The 19,310-nt window shown below is 36.8% G+C and overlaps 1 protein-coding gene across 1 annotated transcript in view; it reads right to left on the bottom strand.

Moving 5' to 3' along the window:
* DNAH8 (dynein axonemal heavy chain 8) overlaps positions 1-19,310 on the bottom strand; it is a 137,287-nt gene that overhangs the window by 99,359 nt on the left and 18,618 nt on the right. Inside the window, 9 exon segments of the mRNA XM_027788521.2 lie at positions 4,188-4,384; positions 6,318-6,513; positions 9,330-9,407; positions 10,848-10,958; positions 11,869-11,984; positions 13,078-13,219; positions 13,994-14,113; positions 16,534-16,650; positions 18,769-18,849. Of these exon segments, the coding sequence (XP_027644322.2) occupies positions 4,188-4,384; positions 6,318-6,513; positions 9,330-9,407; positions 10,848-10,958; positions 11,869-11,984; positions 13,078-13,219; positions 13,994-14,113; positions 16,534-16,650; positions 18,769-18,849 (1,158 nt within the window).

The raw sequence follows: 19,310 nt of genomic DNA, 5'->3' as shown, positions 1-19,310 counted from the left end.
CTTCTGTAGCCTTGCTAACATAGTATAATGCATGTGATAAGGCATTCATTATCAATTTCTCTGTCAGTAATTCTCAAGCTTGTTGGGAAATTCCAATCAAATTTAACAGACATATCTAAGACATGCTAAGTGCCTACTGCCTTTGGAAAACAGATGACAAAACAGAAACAAAAAAAATACATGCTCACATTTACAGAAAGACTACCCCATTAGACCAATTACACGTGAAATAATCACAATAAAATACATCTTCTAAGTAGTTCCATGAGCAGAACTCAACTGTAGAAAGGTTCTGTGATTCTGAAAAGCTCCATTTCGGAAATGTCACACAACAGCTGTACTCAATGTGCCTAAATTTCATGAGCAAATAATAAATGCCAAAAGGTGTTTCCCACTTAAATTCTTTTGTCTAGGAGTACCCAGACAGGCAGTGGAAGAGTCATCATAATGCTAAAGAAAGAATGTAGAAGCTCGAGCATGTGTGTATGAAACCTTACTGCATTATTATTGAGGCTTTCTCTGTAGCAGTATCCTTTTCTTCAGTAGTAACTAGATCAAACTAATAATATTTGATTAGACTTAAAATTTTAATTAGACTAATAGTTTTTCAGGTCTGCATATAAAGTGGGGGGGTTTAGTCCACATAAACTGCACAACTTGTACTGTGATACTGAAAACATGATGTGATATTCACAGATCTACATGTATCTAAGGTAACGTATTAAACAGAAAAGGTAAGAACAGAAAACTCAGTTAAGGAAAGGCTCAATAAAGTAGATAAAGAAGCCAGATTTCTTCTACTGAACCTCTAAATTCAAACTTAAAATTTCAACTCCACTGTAGAAAGACAGCGTGAAATATTTGGAAGCAAAAGCCGGACCTCCAGTTCCTGGAAACTAACTTTTTCTTGCTGTAGTAGAAAATACTTTTTTCTACTACACCTGAAAATTCAATTTAGAATTCAAACAACCAAGAATTGAATAGAGGATTCTTGGACTAGAGAATGCAGAACTTGCCTCCTAAAATAACTACAGGAAGGGTGGTAAACAAAAATATGTATTAAACTCAAAGTAAACACTTTCCATAGAGAAAAGCGCACAATTGCCAGCACCGATCTGTGGGAGTTTCTGTGGGTAGTGGTATAGAATCATAAAATAGTTTGGGTTGGAAGGGACCTCAAAGATCATCTAGTTCCAACTCCCTGCCATGGGCAGGAATACCCTATTCTCTCAAAGCCCCACCAACAAACCTGGCATTGAACAATTCCATAGGTGGGGCATCCACAATTTCTCTGGGCAACCTGTGCCAGTGACTCATCACCCCCACAGTGAAGAATTTCTTCCTTTAATCTAAATCTACCTTCTTTCAGTTTAAAGTCATTCCCCCTTGCCCTATTACTACATGCCCTTGTAAAAGGTCCCTCTCCAACTTCCATGTAGTCCCCCATTAGGCACTGGAAGGCTGCTATAAGGTGTTCCCAGAGCCTTCTCTTCTCCAGGCTGATCCAACCCAACTGTCTCAGCCTGTCTTCAGACGAGAGGCACTCCAGCCCTCTGGGCATCTTCATGGCCCCCCTCTGGACTCACTCCAACAGGTCCATGTCCTTCTTACACTGGGGACCCCAGAACTGAATGCTGTACTCCAGGTGGGGTCTCATGAGCAGAGTAGAGTTGTGTTGAGCTTCTCATCAACCAGCACCCCCAAGCCTTCCTCAGGGCTGCTCTCAATCCATTCATGGCCCAGCCTACATTTGTGCTTGAGATTGCCCTGATCCACATGCGGGACCTTGCACTCGGCCTTTTTGAACTTCTTGAGGTTCGCATGAACCCACCTCTCAAGCCTGTCAAAGTCCTTGTGGATGGCGTCCCTTCCCTCCAGTGTGTCGACTGCAGCACATAGCCTGGTGTCATCAGCAAACCTGCTGAGGGTGGGCTCAATCCCAGTGTCCACGATGCTGACAAAGATGTTCAGCAGTGCTGGTGCTGAGGAACACCACTCATCACTGGTCTCCACTTGGACATTAAGCCATTGACTGCAACTCGGAGTGCGACCTTCCAGCCAATTCCTTATCCCCAGAGTAGTCCCTCCATCAAATCCATGTCTCTCCAATTTAGAGACAAGGATGTCATACAGGAGAGTGTCAAATGCTTTGCATAAGTCCAGGCGCAGATGACACGAATTGCTCTTCCCTCATCCACCAATGCTGTAAACCTGTCATAGAAGGCCACCAAATTTGTCAGGCATGATTTGCTCTTAGTGAAGCTGTTCTGGCTGTAACCAACCACCACCTTATTTTCCATGCGCCTGAGCATAGTTTCCAGGAGAATCTGCTCCATGATCTTGCTGGGCAAAGAAGTGAAGCTGAGTGGCCCGTAGTTCCCTCAGTCTTCCTTATTTCGCTTGTTAAAAATGGGGGTTATATTTTCCCTTTTCCAGTCCTTGGGAACTTCACTGGACTGCCATAACTTCTCAAATATGATGGACAGTGGCTTAGCCCCTTCATTCACCGGGACCCATGTATATGCATCTCATCAGGTCCCATGGACTTCTGCACCTTCATGTTCCTTAGATGGTCTTGAACCTGATCTTCTCCCACAGCGGGTGGTTCTTCATTCTCCCAGTCCTTGCCTTTGCCTTCTGTGACTTGGGCAGTGTGGCTGGAGCAAGTACTTGCCGGTGAAGACCAAGGCAAAGAGTTGCTGAGTACAACAGCCTTCTCGGTATCCTGGGTAACCAGGTCTCTCATTTCCTTCCAGAAAGGGCCCATGTTTTCCCTAGTCTTCATATTCCTTGTATCACTGATGTATCTACAGAAGCTTTTCTTGTCACCCTTGACATCCCTGGCCATATTTAATTCTGTCAGGGCTTTAGCTTTCCTAACCTGATCCCTGCCTGCTCAGACAATTTCTCTGTATTCCTCCCAGGGTACCTGTCCTTGCTTCCAACGTCTGTAGGCTTTCTCTTTGTGTTTGGGTTTGTCCAGGAGCTCCTTGTTCATCCATGCAGGCCTCCTGGCATTTCTGCCTGACTTCGTCTTTGTTGGGATGCATCACTCTTGAGCCTGGAGGACGTGATCCTTGAATATTAACCAACTTTCTTGGGCCCCTCTTCTCTTCAGGACTTTATCCCATGGTACTTTACCAAGCAGATCCCTAAAGAGACCAAAGTCTGCTTTCCTGAAGCCCACAGCAGTGAGCTTGTTGTGTGCCCTCATCACTGCTCTAATGAACTTGAACTCCACCACTTCGTGGTCACTTCAGCCAAGGCCGCCCTTGAGCTTCACATTCCCCACCAGCCCCTCCTTGTTGATGAGAACAAGGTCCAGCATAGCACCCCTTCTTCTTGGCTCCTCTATCCCTTGGAGAAGCTATCGTAAAGGCATTCCAGGAAACTCCTGGGTTGCTTATGCCCTGTTGTGTTGTCCCTCCAACAGACAATGGGGTGGTTGAAGTCCCTCATGAGGACCAGGGCTTGTGAATGTAAGGCTACTTCTCTCTGTCTATAGAGGGCCTCATCTGCTCGTTCTTCCTGGTTGGGCAGCCTGTAGCAGACCCCACGATAATGTCACCTGTCCCTGCCCTCCTTTTAATCCTGATCCATCAGCTCTTGGTCAGCTCCGCATCCATCCACAAGGTGGAGTTCCATGCACTCCACCTGGTCACTGACACAGAGGGCAACACCCTGTCCTCATCTCCCCTGCCTGTCCTTCCTAAAGAGCCTGTATCTTTCCATTCCATCCCTCCATACTCTTCTCACCACATCTCCATGATGTCCGTAAGATCATAGCCCTGCAGGCACATCTTTAACTTGACTTGTTTATTTCCCCATGCTAAGTGTGTTTGCAGAGAGGCATACATCATGTCAGACTGGAGTAGTTTCTTGTGGACTAAAATCCAGAGTTCAACAAACCAAAATTAAAGGAATTAAAAAAATTAGGACTGGTTTATCAGTATCTAGAATGGCACAGAAGCAGGAAAAGTCAAACCCCAACACAAAAATTAGGTAGCATGCTATTACTTCTGCTTAAGAAATACACTGCTATTACTACTAGAAGACAAAATAAAAATTTCAGCTGTTAATGTGTTTTCTACATCTTTTTGCTTAATTTTATTTTTATCAATATTTTCTTATTTCAAAAGATAAGATTAATGAAGAACACTCCTGTAGGTGATCATCACTAAACTCACCTGAACTTTGGCATCTCTATCTTCTGTCCACAGTACCTTATATTTCTGAAAGTCCTGCAGAACTTCACTAGCTACTTCTCTTATGGAATTCACAGAAGAGGAGAGGAGCAGAACTAACTTAGAAATATCTTCATGTTCTGCAACAACTGAGTAAAAATTTCTTAGCTTTCTGATGACTACAACATCCTCAGCTCCTTCTGTAAAATAAAATTATATGTAAATGAATGAACCATTAGAAGTCTGATTAGAATTCTCTTCTAAACCTATGCATACCAAATTAAGCAATGATGCTTTTCAGTAAGGCTGAATATCTTTCTTCAAATGTTTGTCTGACTGCTTACTAGAAAAGTAACAAATGCTAGTTCAGGTCAGATACTACACAGCTAGAGTAAAATCATTCTAGAGTGAACATTTCCAAATGGAAAGAAAATCTTAATTCACAAACTTAATTTTCTCCACTGTAATGTAATGGTTACTAGAAGGTGACAAGGCCTCACAAACATTCTTTGTTATTTTATTGTTTTTCAAATTCATATAATTAAAGGTTTTTTTAATGGTACAAACCCCTTAAAAAATGTAAGCTTCTTGAACTCTGACATGCTCAAATAAATAACTTGTTATTCTACCTAGTGGGTTCAAAAAAGATGCAAAACTTTGCCAAGTCACATATTGATGAGTGCAGAAATAAAGTTTGTCATGTTTTGAGCTGCACTTGTCACCTGAAAGGTTAGAACTGGATGAAGAACAAAATAGAGGACAAAAGAACAAAAGAAAAATAAAGGAGAAAAAAAAAAAAGAAAAAAAGACAATCTAACAGTTCAGAGGTTTTCCTAAACCTCTGTAGGCAGTTTAGAACACTGGTAGCTGCTGCTTCAGTTACATTATGGATGTTGAAACAGGAGCCCTGTCTCCTTTAAGAACTAAACTCAAATAGAATGAAAATACACACAATGTATTATGTCTCTCCTTCATCTTTGATGAATTACTGAGACAATCAGGGTCAACATAGACACCAATATCCCTGAGATCTAATAAGCCACTTCTGTCATAACAATGCCTGAGCATTTTCAACCAGATTTAAGAGAATGGAGAAAATAATCCACTCTTCCCACCACATACATTGTTTAATGATAGGGATTTATTGCAATTCCAGGTTCTCTTTTATACTGAAGACCTTTTCACAGATCTGGTCACTGGAAACAAAGCCTCAGATTGATCCATCTTTATCAGTGTACTCCATAGATCTCTTTAGCCAAATATTAACATACACTCCCAGTATAGCCAAGGAGTAGTTTAAGGGTGATAAAAATGGTTACTTGCTGATGTTGTGTTTTGACACAGCAGAGGGAAAGGCCATGATTATCTGATGAGGATAGTTTCCTGCCACCCTCCTTGAAGCCCATTAAAAGAGGTTAAAGTCTTACAAAGCAGCAGTAGAAGAATGAAGTCTGAGCTCTGGACTATCAACAAGAAAAACTTCCCAAGATGTTAAAGACTTTCCAAAGGATTCACAACAAAGATAAAACTGTACTGCAGATCACTGGCTGAGTCAAGAAGCTGACAGAACTTGATGGTAAAAATGTATTTGGGCTTTTATGGCTGCTTGCAAAGCATACGGAGAGACACTTAGAAATACTATTAAGAAAAAAAGTATCTAAGGTGGATGCAGGTCTGTCTACAGTCTGAATATTCACATGAACAAACACTTGAAGCGTTTCATAATCCATCCTAGGAATGTAGCCAGCCATTAAAATCTTTACTGAAATCTAATTATTAAGCTAGCTCTTGTTCTATCTCAATATTCCAATGAGAGCTATTCTACAATCATTGTTTATGGTTTCAACTATATCATTATGACTACATTCCACAGTAAGTAGGTAAAAAGATAAATTAACAAGCTTACTTTGCCTCAGATTAAATAGATATGGAATCTATCAATTTTTCTGATTAATTTTTTACTTGTTGCTTCTCAGAGCTCTAATGCTTATGTAAGCCTGAAAAGCTATTTCTGAAAAATAAACCTAACAAATTAATTCGATTTCAAGAAAACTGAGCTTATTCACAAATACTTTTACATGGCATTTTTATTAAAGTAAAAAAAACAACAACAACAAAACAGCCACCACTTACTTTCCCCTTCTTTGGCTACTTTTTGTGGTGATCCAAAGCCTGCTGATGATACTTGCTGTGTGCTTGATTCTGCTTGCAAACGAGAATTTTGCAAATGTCTCTGTCCCCACTGAGCGACTCCACGACTTACTTCCAGTATTAACTGAATCATGCGATTGACAGCTTGCTGTATTTCATCTAAACTGGGAACCATTACCTATTTAAAACAGTTGAAATATTGTTGAAATAAATGCAACTGATTGTAATTTTCTAAGACTTCAGCTTTACTCCACCTACAGTGGATTGTGGAACTTGCCCCAGAAGACAACCTGAAAAATCTAACAGTTTGTCTGGCTCAAAATTGCCTGTAAAGAAATGAAACATACTGTACTGACCTAGTATCTATTTGTACAGTCATACTTTGGGTAAAATGACAAGCAAGTGTGTAACTAGATAATTGTAAAAAGCCCAATACATCTCTTTCTAGAATTCCTAGTGTATTTTAAACAGCATTTCTATAATGAATTTTTATAGTGTGTGGGACTACATTACAAGCCTTGTTTCCTGCATTCTAAAATCATAAAGCATTAAAAATTGTAGGCCAAGATTGTTCTCTCTGTTGCTTTTAACCACTGGATCCTAAATTCTAAGACAGAGAATTGTTATGAGGGATGGTGATAAAAATATATATGGACAGCTCATTTTAAAGATTTACAGCTATATAACCTCTTCTAAGCCTTTATCCGTACATATATTGACTCCATGACTAGTTTCAGGCAGATTCAAATAAGAGGGTATATTTAGATTAGATATAAGGAAGAAATTCTTTACCTTGAATGTGGTGAGACACTGGCACAGGTTGCCCAGAGAAGTGGATGCCCCATCCCTGGAAGTGTTCAAGGCCAGGTTCCAGGTTGGATGGGGCTTTAAGCAACCTGTCCTAGTGGAAGGTATCCTTGCCCATGGCAGGAGGAGTGGAACTATAGATGATCTTTAAGGTCCTTTCCAACCCAAACCATTTTATGATTCAATGAAAATCACCTGGATCAAAGTGTCAAAGGTCCTAGTTGAATAAATGCTGAATGCTTTTCTCCTAAAGGTAGCATTACCTCAAAAACTTTTGCAAGAGCACAACACTTAGCAAATTAATGGCACTTGATGCAGTAGCCCTGAAAATCTCAACTTGTATATTTGGCAATGATTTTGTATCATATTTCTGACAGCCATCTAATACCTGAGTCAGAAGAGGAAGAGAACTCATGTTCAACTACCAGAGTACATGGTAAAAAGAACTGGAAGGAAAACAAGGATTCTTGATCTGAATCAAAAACAACTGGCAAACAGAATAGGGTCAAAACACAACCTCTGGTTTGCCATCATCCACACTGCATATAAATGCTAGGATGCTCCCTTAGCATAGTTTGGGATGATGCAAAATAAGCACTCTCCCAGAAAAAAATCAGGCAGTTTGGTGCATAAAACATGACAGTGGCTGTTCCTAACTCACAGTTTGAATGCAAGCTCTTGGATTAAGGATGAAAAGCATTTATTACTGTGGATACACACCATTTCACGTTGGCTTATTTTGAGGTCAAAGAACACCCTCTAATTTGTTTACTTTTTAAACTGTATTGGGAACAATAATGCTAATTGTGACTTTGTCCTGTCCTTGCTTGAAAATAATTCTATATAGAATAAGATGGAGTAAAGGCACATATAATTTTCGCCAAAATGCTGAGCAGAAGGAAGAACCTACCTGAGAGTGATCCCAGAAAAAATAGAAAAACAGCGTTTCTTGTAAAATCTCAGAAGATCACTCTTGTGATATACTCAATCCTCAAATATAGTCCTTAGAACATCATCTTACAGCTTTCATGTGCAAGCCATCATTTTAAAATGATGAAATCATCCACAGGAGTGTTCAGAACTGGGATATAAACTGTTTAAAAGTGACTCTGATGTTTTATAAGTCAATTTCACAGACTTAGTAGTTGCATGCACAAAAGCAAGGATCTTGCAAAATCCTATCAGTGTTAGCAAAGTGGGATTTTACCTAGCACTACTTGATTACTGCCCTGGATCAGCCAAGCATTTCAGAGGACTGGAAAGACAGATGCACTTCCCTTTGCAGTGGGTGGAGCTTGGGGTTTTATGCTTATACAAATACCAACAATGTAAAAATTATAGACTTTGACAGACCTTATATTTCCAATGTACACAGAAATAGTGTGAATGTACAACAGAATGCCAATATGAACACCAGTTCAATGTCAAAGGAATATTACCTTAGAATAAAAAGCTTCTTTTTTAATAATTTCATTAGCTTTTATTCAATATATTAATTCAATATAATTAATTATAATTTCATTAATATTTTACTATAAGAACAATGAATAATATTGTTACCTTCTCATACAGAAAATAAAATACATATTGGTAACACAGAGTTATCTACAAAAGAAAAACAAATGCATGTATTCTTTGCAATCAAGCTGCCTTTTTGATCTCTGCACACAGAAATCCACAGCCCTTTTCTTGGTTTTGAACACTCTCATTTTTGTCCAGCGATCCTCCTTCTGGTCATCTTACTTCCTATTGAGATGACTAAAGCCAAACTAAGTAAAGATTTTGTTCATTATTTTTATTCAACAAAAGTTTTAAATCACACAAAGAACAGAACAGTTAAAATAAAAAACGAACATGAAAAATCTATTCCAGCAATGCAACTACTACACATAAAGAAGAACTCATTATTCTGCAAAGAAACCTGATGAACAGATTGCAGTATAATTGCTGAAACACACAAGAACAATAAAAGGCCAGGTTCTGCAAGAACCACTAAGACAGGAACCAGGAACACTAAGAGCATGAGCACATTTCATCAGTGCTCTCAGTGCACTGAATGGCCTGAACAACTGTTCTCCTTTGGAACGGATGTTGGTTCAGTGCAAGTGCACCCACATCCTGTGCTTGGGCAAATGCAGAGATAACAAAGGCACATATTTTACCTTAACGATATGACACGTAACTTACCACATTGGGAGCAGCAAGGTGTACTTCTGCTTTTAGAAAAGGAGCAACCTCTTCAGATCTGTTTGGATGAGCAGAAAACTTTGTTCTCCCAAATGTCATTTTGCTGAAAATTATTTTGAAACATGTCGTAAATACTTCACCATGAAATCCTCCAAAATTATCTTAGAAATATAATTTTGAGCTACTTTTTCTGGGCAAACCTTCATGGAGAATTTTCACATTGAGTTAGAACTACTTGACAAAACTTATAGGAGCTTCTTGTTTAAAGGGGAAGATAATAGCCAGAGCTCCATCATTCAGACAAAGGTTACCTTGGATCCAGCCATTGTTTTCATGATATTTTTTTTAATCCAGAATATTTTCTGATTCTGGATTTTAATATCTCAGTTTAATAATGATGGAACTCTGCTAGTGCTTTGACTAGGTTATAAGAAGGTTTTACTGACAATTTCATGCAGCAGCCTATCAAGAGTAAAAGTTACCTCATTACATTTTAGATATAGTCAACAGAACAGAAAAGGTTCAAAGATGACAAGCTGTTGCAAATTGATAAATACATGCCCTGAACCCACTCAAAACTAAAATTAAAAACAAAGCGCAAAGTACAGTTTCTAAATGCTATGACAAGACACGGTGACCAAATAAGGGAAGATTCAACAATATGATAGCATAGACAAATATAAAGGACACAGCCAAATAAATTCCTATTTACTTCAGTAAGATCAGGACTTCAGTACATTATCTATGAAAACTGTCCTTAGAAAAAGAAAAAGTAACACCAGCTTCAACATACATTAATCACAAAACACCGTCAGCTTCACCTGCTCTTAACAGAATTCTAAGTAGGCTTTTCAACATAGAATGTATTATACTGAAGCAATTATGTCTCTGAATTGTATGCCTCTTCAAGCAGAGAAGAATCTATAGAAATTATACTGAATATAAGAGAATGATAAAATTGTATGGATCTTGCCATTATCATATGGAATGCATAAAGAGTGCATGGATGATCTTTAACCCATGGGAAAGAACTCTGAGTGCATAGTCATGCTTGCAGAAGTAATCTGAAATGAGATGAATATATGGGCTCACTGCCATACATGACCTGGAATGGTCATTTAAGTTCTACTTGTTTATGTTGGACTATAAATTGTACTAACAGCAAAAAGCAATCCCAATGGAAATATATGGGAATAAAAACAAAAAGGTGCAGGCAGTGGGGAAACAATAGTAGAAACAAACTTCATTTTTTGTCCAAAACAAAGTACATAGACTATAACTGACAACAAAAAGAATTAAAGCTTAAAAGAAAAGTGTGGGCCCAAAGCATCGCTGTAACAAAGTGAGTGCTCTCCAGGTTTTGGCTGAGCTAAAAGGGCCAAAAGGTCTGGAACTGTTTGACTGATGATACATGTGCATGTATCATTACACGTGTGAATGTGTATTTGTATTAATATATTAACACAGTAGTTAAATAACTTTGCTCTGGTATTACTATTGAAGGCTTTCATTTGCAACTTACTTTGAAACAAATATTCTTTTTTTAAGACTATTCAAAGACAGTTGGGTGGCTTTCTGGAGGCTGTCTAGCAGCTGGTGACTGAAATAAGCAACTATCTCTTTACAGTTCTGTAATGAATAAACACACAGTATTTAATATTGTGCTCAGACAGGAACCTGAAAATTATGTCAAAAGGTTTTAAATCAAACATAATAGTTCTTGTCCAAAGGAATTTATGCTGTAAGCTATGTAAGAAAAACAAGGGGAGAAGCTGGGGGTGGGAGGAACAGCTTGTAAGTAAGTAAGTAGAAATTGCATGAAAAAGAGAGTATAGCAACTGAGGAAACTCAAATTGTCTATTCAGAGACAGAATACCAAGATCTGGCTGAAGTTTCATACTCCTTCAGAGTATTAAAAAATACCTTTTTTAAAAGGTATTAAAAAAACCTTTCATGAATCATTCAATAATATTGGTGGATACTTGCCCTTTTCAAAAAGAGAGGCAAATACAGTAAAATCTGACTGTACTGGATTAAGAAGAACATAAAAATACAGCAACATGTACTGATCACTAGCACAAAATAACAGAATGCAACCTTGTACCATTATTGCATTTGTGCTTGCAAGTTTGTTACTCTTTGTTTTCCATTTCCACTTCCCTTCTCTGCTGAATATGAAGAGATTATATTCTTCAAGGAAAGGCGAACTTTCTGGGTGAATTTGGAAAAGGAGGACAGAAAGGATCAGTGTTTCTGCCCACCCAAGAAAGAAAGCCTCTCCAAAATTTTATACTTTCCATATATCAAGAATTTTTTTTTTATAAAGGTGATAACTGTAGTAACATGGAATATATTTTTGAAAGCTAAAATCCACCCCAAACTAACTTTTTAAGGAAGCTATTTCATCGTTTTTTACATGACATCCTATATTCTCTATGTGATGTCTTTCTGTAACACTGATATCCAGCTACCAAAACTCAAGATACTGTTTACTAATCTGATTGACCTGAAAAAAAAATACCATCTTATCACAGAATACCTTTTTAAACTCATCGTCTTTCTTATTGCCCTTGTTATTATCACCATGAGGAGCTGCAGAAGTAGTATTTTCTCTCTCTCCTGCATTATTTTCAGACACTAGATGTGTTACTTTTGCTGTAAATTTAAAAAACATACATTCAATTAACTTTCTGTTAATTGAACACTGTGTTCTCCTTTGAAGCATGTTGTCCCCCCTCTTTACAGGCAAAAAAATATTGATTTTTATTTTAGTAGTACCTGGATCAGCTAATTGGTTGTATTTCACACCATTTTTTTCACACCAGGAATCTGGTTAAGAGCCCAGTTTATAAGCCTCAGTCTAATGAACACCATGCACAACACATATGTTATTAAAGACAGGTAGGCAGACATGGATGTATCAGCTGGAAATAGCCCCCCTCCCCCAAATCATTAAAAACAATTTAACAAAACACAGAGAAGTATGTTATCATCATTTTTTTTCTGGTTGCATCATATTGAACTACCTAAAGTGTTGACCCTGAGTGTGCCTCTATACCTGGAGGAAACTGAACCCAGAAGGAAAATAAAAAAATCCTGTGTAAGAAAAGGAGCTCCATTACTGATTAAGCTTCAAAATTTTTCTTTAAAACAAAATATTTTTCTCCAGCTATAAACTATTTCTCCTCTAATGGTAAAGGACTTCCTAAAATCTTAGTAACACACCCCAGAGCAGCGGGAACCAGCCATATTGATCAGCTGTGAGTCTCGTACACGAGCAGTTATTTGACTATACTAATTTAAAGTGATTGGCGAGCAAAGCACAGGTATTTGAGATACAATTCTGCTGTGGCAGAAAAGTCACAAAGAGAAGGACAGTACCAAATACCTGAGATAGCTAAGAAGGAAACACTGTATTTCACTTATGGAAAGGAAAAAAAAGTTACAATGAGTGCCTAAGAGAAATGCCGCCGTAACATTTCTCCTCTAGAGCAAAGATCTTGCTAATCTAAGCAGGACAGAGTTTAATTCTAGAAACCCCACCAATACTGAATTACCTCTGTATTTCATAGGCTAGTGGTTTAGTTTAATAGCAGTAAATGAAGGCAGAACTGAGACACAGATGAAACCTTAATGGGAGGGAGAAGTCTGAAGAAAATTAGCTAAAACAATTAAATTTTTATATGTGCTAGCTAAACCTGCATAATTATGGACAGAAATTTTTATTGAAATATTCAACATTATCTACCTGGTAATACATGTTTTTCTGAAGTTTTCTTAGAATATTGAATTTCATAATTCTTTTCAAATATAGATATTAGTTCTTGAACAGCATCTTCAATGTGCATGCTTTTGTAGTTTAATAACTGGGAACATTCTTTAGTATAAGCCTGTTAAATAAAAATATCAATGAATTATCTCAGTATCATTGATTGTATTATTACTGTTCTTCATGGAAAGCCAGAACATTTCCCTGAATATTGCATTCTTCAGACTGAGACTATTTCAACAGAACAACCACAGTTTTAAAAGAAAATTGAGAAACCAAACCAATAATCTTTATTCAAAATTATCAAAAACTTCTGTTATATTATCACTATGTTTTTAATGCTGCTTTTATTTTTTTTTTAACATTTCCATCTTTGAAATGCAATGATATTCTTAAGGGTCAGAAGAAAATCATGGATATTGAAGGAAGGTCACAGTCTGAATCTGAAATCACCCAAATATTCTTTCAAATGTCCTTAATAATTTTATTTATTTGCACCAATGTACTAACTAAATACATTTTTAGCCTCATTCGTATTCTCAAATGTACTTGCTCGAAAGTATTTTTTGCCTTCTCCCTTAAAAAACAGTTTGGAAAAAACAGGGGGGTGAAAAAAGGCTGCATATGTCTGAGTAGCTTCCTACAAAGAAAAATTATCTCATTTAATTGTGAAGCAGTTAAATAAAATTTATCTATGAAATATTACAGTTTAAGTATCTCAAATATCTAAGTACCAATTTATCTTCATATAAAATATTTTAACCAAAATATTTTAATGAAAAAAACTGTAATTCTACAGTTAGAAGAATTCTCTTATAGGTTTATATTAATTTACTAAGGCATTTTTTCTAACACACGCAAGAATTAAAATTTGAAGATGTAAAGTGGCACACACCTCATTGGAGATCAACATATTCTCTACTTTGATAGGACCATCTACTGGTAAGGCAATTAAAAGAGTATTTGATATTTCTTTTAATATTAAATCAATACGCACTTCACTTAAATCATTGACCTAAAAATAAAAAGTTGTATTAATACTGTACATTTATGTTTAAAGCATAACATATTCTATTTCAGAGAGCTCTAACAGGTATACAATGGTTTGCAGAAAACAAAAAATTGTACCTCTCTACCCAGTGAAAATGCAAGAATGTTACAGTACAAAATCCTCTAAGAAAGTAAACCATAACAGAAAAAAAACACACCAGGGTATAAGCACTAACAGTAAAAACTTTAATATGAGAAAAGCACAGAAAAAAGGAAGCACAACAATGCCTCATGGGTTATGGTAACTTAGTGGATATTTACAATGGCTAAATATAGTCTACATTTATTGTGAATTATCCTTTTTCTCCATTATCTACAGAAGGGATTTAGGGAGACAAGTACCCTACAAAAAATTTATCTTTTGCTAACATGTTTCATTGCAGACAATCTGAATACAAACAATAAAAAAAGAGATATAAGTCTGGAAATTATATGGTTACTATTGCCACAGAAGACATGAACTCAGTTGCTAGGACTCTATGCATTTAAATCTTGCACAGTGTGATAACAGAATTCTAAAAAGATTAGTAGTGTGCACAATTTCATTTCAGGCAGTCCTTTGAAAACAAAATCTTGTAATTTTCTAAATATCTGCTGGTTCTGTGTTGGGAAACTGAGACGTATGAATCCTTGAGAAAGTGAAATCCTTAGAGGAATTTGGTGTTTCCACACACTTCACAGATTTCTGGTTATCAGAACCATATTTTTAAATTCACTGTGTAACTGAAATTATTTCACAGACAGTATAAGTAGTTTTCTACTTCTGCACCATAACAGCAATGATCTAGCTGTTGAATGAGCATCTCTTGAGAGCTCTTTCAGCTGATCAGTCTTGAAGATTATATGAATGAGTAACAAAGAAAAAAAATATCTCCTATACCCCAAGAACTTCATCAGAAAGCGGTCCCAAGACTAAGAGTAGTTTCTTTAAACTTCTTTTACTTCTGTCCTGAAAGCTCAGAAACTGATGGAGTAAAAGAGAAGTCCTGCTTCATTATGTCATCCATGCTAGATTCCCAAAGAATCCTTGCAGTTTTAGGCAGACAGGCAGTAATAGTAAGTTAGACCCCAGACCATTCCAGTTATGCAGGATACACTGCTGCTAGATTAAATAAAACACAGCAACAAAACAAGCTATGCTGATAGAAGATCATTAGATCCTTGCTCATGATCTTACTGGCCATGAGTCTAGTTGCAAGGCAAGGCAGTCCCTGCAATAACTTGCTTGATGTGTAAGTCTTCAGTGCTTCTCCTTCTTTTAGTCAACACAGCTTTTCACTGAGTTTTTGATTCTAAAATACATTATCAGCATTCAGTCATCTATAGTGAAGTGGCTTTCTCATGGCAGAATCCAAATAAAACCGAATTCTGTCCAATTTTTATTTTTTTTACCTGAAATATTCTGCATCTGCGATATCCCATCTCTGGGATATTTGTTATAATATCGTTCATGCTTCTGTTTTACATCCCTTTTTCTCTATTTGTTTACAATATCCCATTCACAGTAATCAAGGATCCAAGAAGGTTTACACTTTTTTGCATTGATATGTGAGGGGTAAGAAAGCAAAAAAAGGTACGCAACCTACAAATTTAAGAAAAATACCTACAAAAGACATGGTTATTTCACATATACTCAGGCTCAGAGAACTGTTAATTTCTTGCATAGCCAATCCTTGTTTAAGCAGCAAACAGAGCTCTTGACTATAACTATGTTTTTCTGCCATACATATACCCAACAGGAACTACCAATCTCCTACAACAGGAGACAAAATTTATGATATTGCTAGGAGAGATCATAGCCATACAGTTCAACCGTCAAGACAGAAGGATGACCTGACTGCCAACGTAAACTCTTGAAAAGAAAAAGAACCAATACATGTCCTCAAGCACGTTAATGGAATGAAAAAAATTCAGAATCATGTGGCAAACTCTGAGAGGAAAAGAGCTCGGACTCAGTCAGTATGCAGAAAATTGTGAGGGAGAAGCGTGCTCTCCTTCATTATTTTATGGGCTCCTCAAAGAGGAGACAGTTTCAAGGCATGCCTGCTATGAATACAGTTAATGCTAAGAAGTTCTCCACTGGACAATGGAGGTATCTTGTGTGCAATTGCACTGAGGGACAAGCACTCAAAGAGAATCAGAGGCTGACTCAAAATCAGAGTGGCAATCACAGAATCTGAGGATGAATGGAAATATATTCTACTGCAAGAACAGAAGCAAAGGTCAAACATTTGAGGGCAATAATGGCAGGGAATCATTGTACATATAATTCTTAAAAAAAACCCAAACCCCACCATACTTTAAAAAGCAAAGAAAATTAAAGCAGTGTACCAAAAATGATTTCTCTAAACTGTCATTTAATTTATACAGTGATCAGGTGCATACCTTTTTCAAAAGCTGTTTAAATCTATTCAGAACTTGATCAGCTTCTTGAAAGAAACTTTTGAGTGTCACAGATGACCAAGTCAACATGGTAAGTCCTTGCGTCAACACAGCTTCCATCTAAGTATAAAAATAAAATTTCAGGGATTTTTTTGTTTTAAAGAAAATTATAAACAAATGTCATTATTAGAATCACTAATGTCACTGATGAAAGAAAGAGCTACACCTAAGTTTTGAAAGGAAGGTTATGGTTTTTCAAGGAAAACGTCAAATAAATTTATGGAATATTGGGGAAGGAGAGGATAGTGCATACTACAGCTTCTGTCTACAACTGTCAAGCATACACACTCAGCAAAGATCTTCCCCTTCCTGTTCTCCCCGATAGTCTCTTTCAGTAGTTCCCACTCCTTCCTAAAATTAAAATCAAGTCCACTACTGATCTTACAATTGCTCCTTTAACATATATCTTGACCATTCTCAACAGTATAATTACATTCTTTCAACTTCAGGTACATATCTAATGACATTTTTCATTCATACCCTTTTGAATAACACTGATCCTCTCCAAATTTTTTATAGCTTCAATGTTTTTTTTTAAAAAATCCTCTCTTCCGTACCATTTCCCTTACTGATTTCTTGGTTCTCTGTGGTCTGTTTCTACTGGATTTATCATCAAGATGTTCAGCATTTAGCTGAAATCAGCTTGTTACCCTGTCACTGTATGATCTACACCAAAATCCTTCCTTCACTGCAGAATCTGTACCTTCAAAGGAGGTGGGACGCCGAGGAAAAGGAAGTCTTATACTACCACCAGGCTATGAAAATCAATCTTTCCAGACTCTCCCACAGAGTTCCCCTGACATTTTTGCCTAGCACTCCAAAACTTCTCACTGATTGCCAGGTATACAACCACCACAATTTTATATTTTGCGAACCCCATCATCCTTGAAATGACAGAAGTTTAATTTTGCTTAATTGCTGAAGAAACTCTGAACCAGTTATGCTCATATTTAATTTTAAATAGCCACCTATCATATCTGCTCTTTCATCTTGATGTTTACCAAGTCACAGCCTGGACTCCACCCTAATGCTTCTTTTTGCTATGTCTATATCACTGCTAAAACAATGAATTCAACTCAAATAGACACACAGCTATTTGAAAATACAGCCATTACTATCACCATAATATATATGTTTTGGGGAATATATTTGACTCCACAATGCTGGGATGGTACTGTTACTGGTAACCAACATAGCCAATCTAGAAACAGTTTAAGGCTCTACATGAGTTGCTGTCCAATTATGGCAGCAATGTAGCCATAGATTAGATTTTCTCATTCCATCTTTGGATTTGTGCTTTCCTCTTCTTATACACTGAAGACTTCTTCAATAAACATTGCCATCTCCTGTTGTTTGTACTATATTCATCCTTCTCTTTTGTCAATTGTTTCCTCTAAAATACAGAGGTGTGTTATTCCCTCTATGATACAATCATGTTTACAGTAGTATCACTACAGTGAAGACTACCATCACCTTATCTCTTGGTCTTTTATTATTTATCTATTAAGAGCAAGGACAAGTTTTTTGTTTCTCGTACTTCAGTAAATGCCAACTATGTAGTTACAGAAACTTACGCAAACTCTTCAACCTTCTAATGTTATTATTTAGAACCAAAAAAGGGAAGAGCTACCTAAAACAGCTACATACATACGCTTGCAAGTGTCTGGGAAAAAAAAAAAAAAGCTTGTAGGATAGACATCCTGCATCTCCAATAAAACTGAAAACTGTACCTTTACTGCAGTATATAACCTTTCCACATCACTGATGGGACTGACTCAATAATTCTCTCCATGCAACGACAAGAATCAAGACATTTAGTATTTCAGCTAAATGAAAAGCACAACTTCCCATGAAAACCTCTAAAACTGAAATATTAAATGATAATTTACTTCCATGCCAAAGCTGGAGATTTGTGTAGATAAATAGACCCACAAAGTGCATATTCTTTGTTCTATGGGGTTTACATGTCATAGGTACTAAAATTATTCTACTGTAATACACATTATTTGAACACTGTATGAGGGTTGCAAAGAGTAAATTTTTGATCTTAAAAGATTTGAGTGAAGTTCATTAAGTTCACAACATGCAGATCCATCTAAGTATTTTAAAATTATAAACTGTTACTTAGTTATTCTAGCTTCTTTTGAGGTATATTGAAGTGTATTTTGCAATACCAACCTTTTCTATTTCTGGTGCCATTAGATCTACAAAAATCATTGGTATTTCTTGACACAAATCTTCATAACATTGGAGAAGACCCTGTTAATTTTTAGAAAGGAGAGTATCAAGAAGAATATTTTAAGTGCTTTCTTTTCTGAAGTAAACGGCCTGTTATACAATAAAATCATCAGAAAAAAACATGGAAAGCAGTACAAGACTACATTTGAAAACAACTGTAGAGTTTCACACAGACATTACATACCTATGTACATCGTTTCTGGCATGTAATGAATACATATCAAGCTACACAAGGAAGAATGAAAGCAGCCTTCATGAAACACATTCTTTATGCACAAAGCCAGACCAAGTATGATATTTATCTGGAGCTAAAGACAGCTCAAGCTTTAGTGACTCTAAGTTACAATATCCTATTGAAACTGAGTATCACATGCTTTAGATAATTCAAGTCACATATTAACTCAGTTTTAAAATTTCCTTTTGTCTTATGCCTTAGGCACACAAAAATCTTGTATGGTACACCTCATCCCCAAGATACAAAC

The sequence above is a fragment of the Falco peregrinus genome, chromosome 11 (assembly GCF_023634155.1).
Source record: "Falco peregrinus isolate bFalPer1 chromosome 11, bFalPer1.pri, whole genome shotgun sequence".
NCBI classification, from domain to species: Eukaryota; Metazoa; Chordata; class Aves; order Falconiformes; family Falconidae; genus Falco; species Falco peregrinus.
The sequence above is the reverse complement of the archived record's forward strand: the minus strand, read 5'-3'. Positions and strand labels throughout refer to the sequence as shown.